The sequence below is a fragment of the Etheostoma spectabile genome, chromosome 6 (assembly GCF_008692095.1).
Source record: "Etheostoma spectabile isolate EspeVRDwgs_2016 chromosome 6, UIUC_Espe_1.0, whole genome shotgun sequence".
Classification (NCBI taxonomy): Eukaryota; Metazoa; Chordata; class Actinopteri; order Perciformes; family Percidae; genus Etheostoma; species Etheostoma spectabile.
Genome location: NC_045738.1, coordinates 12779964 through 12785536, shown reverse-complemented (window position 1 = coordinate 12785536; position 5573 = coordinate 12779964). Strand labels below are relative to the sequence as shown.

Below are 5573 nucleotides of genomic sequence, written 5' to 3'. Positions count from 1 at the left end.
TGTGTGTGTGTGTGTGTGTGTGTGTAGCTTCAGAGCGAGTGCCAACTCTAGAGGCATGGTGAGAGAAATAAAGTGTCTCTTCTGTGCCTACAGACCATGGTGGGAAATATTTAGCAGGAAGAGTTAACCCTCTCTTTCATTTCATGTTTATGGAGAACCAGGAAATGAGTAGGGGGAAATGCAACGTTGCCAAGCGACGTGTAGTCACATTCTTCAAGAGGTGCATGTCAGGCTAAGGCGTAGGGTGCCTACACATACCTACATACATCGTTAGGCATAGATCAAACGCAGAAGCAAAAATCCCGCTTGAGTCTTCCACAAACCTAGGGAAAAAATTGATTTTCTAACCTTTACATTTGCGGTGGCACTCCTCATATGTGCCTGGGTTTGGGAGTGGGGAATCTGCATCTGCTGACTGCTGGCCAGATCCAGATGTTGGAGGGACTGAAGACACTGAGGGCATAGTGAACCCTGGAGGGACAGACACCAACCCTGGGACCCCTTGACTACCTCCAGCTGCAGCTGGGGCAGGACTGGGTGGGGCAGCAGCCAACACACTGCCCATACTCCAAGACTGAAACAAACTAGGAAAGAAATATATAATAAATGAATAATGTATTTAATTATATCAATGTTCTTCAATCATACAACTGCAGGGTTACGGATTTAAAATAATCCCTGATAAAATGTAAGAAATTGGAGAAGTATTAGCTTGCATGACTTGAGAGGTATGATATGAGCATACAATCACCCATTCTTTACACAGTATATCCAATGCATTTGGGCACAGTTTGCTTTTGAAGACGTTAGCTCACGTACATGCATTCAGCTAACGTTACCGTTAATTTGACTAGCAGCAACAGTGATCCATCTGTCGTGGCAGTAACCGTACCGTTTCAGTAGGTTGGTTGTAGCTTAGGCCCAGCTCAATCAGACTCTACTTTAATTGATTACAATACAACCTGGTAATAACAAATATCGAGCTAAAACTTGTGGTTTGCTAGAGAGGGAACATTTGGAGCTGACCCAGTAGCTGGTAAAACTAACAGTATTTAACCTGTCAAGGCTAATGCAAGCTAGCATGGCTGGTTGACGTTAGCTAGCTAGCTAGCTGGCTGACTGACTGGCTAGGTAGCCATGTGGAATCGACCACGAGATATATTCGTCTTCATATGGAAAACACGATATTTGGAAATACGCTATTAGGCCTGTTAACACCTTAAACTACCATCTTCTTACAAAATTATGCAAGTAATTTTAGGGTTTATCAATTATCTACTTACCGTGACAGCAAGGGACCAGGGGTAGTTCAACACCGGCAAAGTTCACCACAACGTCGGTGACCGTGCTTGACAAATGCCCGCCTATCATCCACGGATTGGCTAATGTATATCTCATTTCAACCCCCATTGGCTGATATTACAGCTGGTACAGACCCTTCCTGATGACGTATTAATGGGTTCATTCGCTTAACATTCATTTCATTCAATCTCTTACTGAATGACACTCCAAGGGTACACCTATTTTAGGGGCTGTAGCGTATAGTTACATTTACAAATTGTATACATATACCGCCATATTTGTATAATTAAACCATAAGTGAATGGCCAAAGATATACTAGCTGTGTTGATGAACAGCATAGTGTACATTGCAATAATTATTTCAAATAGACCTTTGGTTTCAAACTGGGTCCTGTATCCCAAAGCAATAATATTAAGTAAGCTGCATTAAAGAGAAGGGAAAAAAAAATAAATGAATAAAAAAAAAAAGGGGGAAAATTTTGGCCACACCAAAACCTGAAATATTAATCTTACTTTAGAAGGGTAGGGAGTTGGGTTGGGAACCGGAGGGTCGTCGGCTCAAGTCCCCGCATGGACCAAAGTACTGAGTGTGGCTCGGTAGCTGGAGAGATGCCACTTCACCTCCTGGGCACTGCCAGGGGCCATTGAGCAAGGCCCTGTAACCCCCCCCCAACCGCTCAGGGCGGCTGGTCCAGCTGGTAGCCCATCTCTCCATTAGTGCATGATTAGGTCCTGAGAATGTGTGTATTTACTATCAATAATAGTAAAAAATAAATAAAACTATTCTACGTTGTGAGACAGGCTCCTGGCTGGCAGAGTAGGAAGTAATCACAATTATATAAAAAAAAAAAAAAGCATTCTCTCACTGAGTGTACAAAGATCAAACTGAAAACAGCAGTTAGTCAGTTGGACTTTAATTTGTTTTAGGCGCTGGCATTGGCAAATTTAACAGAAAATTGTTGGCTGTCTACTAAAAGCATCTGGTCATCAAGTCAAGAAGGTATTAAGTTCTTCTGAATACAGTGATGGAAAAAATGGTCTCAAGTTACAAATCCACTCATGGTCACGTACTGTTGCCTGTACTAAGGCTAAAAGAATTAGGGAACCAAAAATCTGTCAACAAGGGCACTCCAGACTCCTGCTGGTGCTTGGCAGTGACAAAATGGTCAGCAAAGAAAACAAAGAAGTTGGCCTAAATTTTCACAGTATTGTTTTAAATCTGAAATACATGTATTTTTTGTGCTGAAGTCAAGAAGTACAATGATGTAATATAGTCAGACAACTGGTCATGTTAATTCCTCATGAGACAAATGCATTTCTTAAAAATAAAAAGGAAAAACTGAAAATCCTTCCGACTTTAACTGTGCTTTCAAAACTGATAAACTAATAAAAGGAATTATTTGAGGGCCATTTTACCTTCAATACAATCTTGGGACAAGAGCCTTGGCGAAGTACAAGTTTGACGTTAGACTAAGGCACTTGGGAGGGAAGAAGGGACTCAGAATCTAGACCCCTCATCTTGTTAATTACTGATAACCTCAATACCTGAGAAAATGTTGCCTGGCGCTATGGCTTAAGGAATAGGAATTTCCCAATTAAATACTGACTTATGGTTGCTACTGAATCTGTGCTTTGACAAACAGCACTATAGTGTCACTGACATTACACTGTCATATTTAAATGTGTTCTGTAGTAAAGACTAATATTCTTTTTAAAAAAACTAGCAAGTTCATTATCAGCAACACTTTCAGGTGCTCTGTGCTGGCACACCATAGCAGCCCTCTTTTAAACATTCAGAGCAAAGTTGACATTTTGGTTACTGAAGCCATCTTTATTCTTACTTTAGTAAATCTGTCTACTCTTCCAACTTTGGTTACCTTTTGAAAGACGTTAATTTGGTTACACTATGGACATGTGTACACACAATCTTATTTTACCACTGCATCAAAGTCAGCAATTAGGTTGGTGAGCAAAAGGTTTTTTATGACCAACATGGAATGATAACAAAAGGTAAACTCAGTGGCCACATTAATAGGTGCAACTAGTCATTGATGCAAGTATCTAAATCAGCCACTCAATGCATAAAAGCATGCAGACATGGTTAAACCGTTCAGTTATTCTGACCAAACAGAATAGTGAAGAAACATACTTTAAGTGACTGTCAGTGGAATGATTGCTGGTGCTAATCTCCTGGGATTTTTGCATACAAGTCTATAGGGTTTACAGGCACAAAAAGAAATATAAAAAAAAAACACCTCACGCGTGGCGGCTGTGACGGCAAAAGGGCCTCGTTAATGAGGAAAATGGCCAGACTGGTTCAAGCTGACAGGAAGGAGACAGTAACAAATAACCATGTTATAGCAAAGGTTTGCAGACAAAGAAAATTGAGGCAAGAGTAGACTTGGCTCACCAACACCGCACAGCAGATGATTGGAAAAATTTTGACAGGTCTTTTGAATCTCAAATTCTGCTGCAACAGGGACATAGGGTCAGAATTTGGTGTAAAGATAAATTCAAAATTTCAGGCTGATGATGGCAGTGTAATGTGCACACTAATGGGCACACTTTTGCCCATTCAATATAAACAAAGCATCGTTTAAATGCCAAAACCTTCTTGAGTATTGATCCTGCCCCATGTGCATCCCTTTATGAGCACAGTCTCCCCATCTTCTAATGGCTATGTCTTTGCAGAACATCACGCCACATCACAAAACGCATCATCTCAAACATGACAATGAGTCTACTGAAATAGTCTCCAGATCTCAATTTAAATTAACACTTTTGAGATGGGGTTAAACACAAAATCTGCAGCATGAATGGGCAGCTGACAAATCTGCAGCAACTGCATGAGGCCATCATCTCAACATGAACTTGTCTAAGTAATGTTTCCAGCATGTTGTTGAATCCACAGCAAGAATTCATCAATAAAGTAACCATTTTGTAAAATAGTTAAAGGGGGGGGGGGGCATCTACTGAAAAGGAATGGCAGCAGCATGTGCACACTGCCATATGTAGTTCATCTGCACAGCAAGGACGTGAGCTGGGCTCTATCCTCTAAGTCTACCTTTGGTTTTACATTTTCATTATTACAGCAAAAAAATAAAAATAAAGAAAATAATCAATGACAATGTCCGTCTATTGTCAAAAGTTCAATGACAGACTTAAGCAATAGCCCAAATTACATGTACAGTGACCATTTCTGGCAGTAAGAACTGATTGAAGTGGCAGTGGGAAGATAGCAGTTTACTAACATGTGCACAGACAGAACTGGAGATTCCTGTAGACTCAAAATGGACCATTTGGGTGACAAACTAGGGAACAGAAATCATCCCTTGGAATCTTGTGGGATGCATAGCCAATATTGTGTCATGAATGCCAGGCGCCGCGTTTCTCCTGAAAAGAAAAACCAAAAGTTGAGTTAAAATGTCTGAAAGCCATGTGAACAAGTCACTGCTTTAGTAAACTTGGGAGAGAAAATAGCTGGCTTTGTGTGCTAATCAGCTCTGCTCAAATCTACGTTGACTGCTGTTGTGCATTCTGAGGAAGACAGCCCTTAACCCTTGACCTATAAATCCTGTAAAACTTCAGTTAATCTTATTATTGAAAAGAAGATTATGTATTAGCTATGTTGCTAGTATCTGCTCTTCTTCAAGCTAGAAGGCTCAGATTTTTCAGCATAACGTTAATACATTGGACATTTCACTAGTACACGACAAATAGATCAAATGTACATAGATGTGTTCAAAATAAGTCCAACGCTAACCTCATAAATCATTTTTTGGTAGAAGTGATATTTCTACATGCAAACAATTCACTAGTAAGTGTTGTAGAGTCATATAAAACCAACAGACCCAATAGTCATGACATGCTGCACATTCTGTGTAATTGAAATGGGCATGTTCAAAATAGCAGTGTTGTTCAATTAGTGAGGTGATTGATTCAGTGAAGAAACAGGTGTAAATTATGGCCCATATTTAAGGAAGGAAGAACATGTGCATACTGGTTATAGTGCATTTCACACTGAAATCGTTCCAGGCATTGCTCTGAAGAAAAAGAGACTAAAAAGTCAATTCTAGAGGGCAAAACAAATGATTTCCAATGCCTTGAAATGGCATCCAAAGCCTCAACGTTTGGGTCTAGGGGCCGCAGACACTTTGTCCGACGACCCCCATGCACTGAATTGAAGCCACAGTACACTGTGAAGACAGTAAAGCATGGAGATGCAAAAATCATGTTATGGAGATGTTTCTCATACTGTGGTGTTGGGCCTA

The 5573-nt window shown here is 40.3% G+C and overlaps 2 protein-coding genes across 2 annotated transcripts in view; both read right to left on the bottom strand.

The window, feature by feature from the left end:
* tomm40 (translocase of outer mitochondrial membrane 40 homolog (yeast)) overlaps nt 1–1388 on the bottom strand; it is a 6250-nt gene extending 4862 nt beyond the window's left edge. Inside the window, exons 1-2 of the mRNA XM_032518782.1 lie at nt 1284–1388; nt 349–584 (exon numbers count right to left, since the gene is read on the bottom strand). Coding sequence (XP_032374673.1) covers nt 349–565 — 217 coding nt within the window. The 5' untranslated portion in view covers nt 566–584; nt 1284–1388. The remainder of the gene's footprint in view (nt 1–348; nt 585–1283) is intronic.
* An 811-nt stretch (nt 1389–2199) lies between these two features.
* Nucleotides 2200–5573, bottom strand: part of ddx61 (DEAD (Asp-Glu-Ala-Asp) box helicase 61) — a gene marked incomplete at its 5' end in the record, with an annotated part of 12595 nt that continues 9221 nt past the window's right edge. The window contains 1 exon segment of the mRNA XM_032518730.1: nt 2200–4695.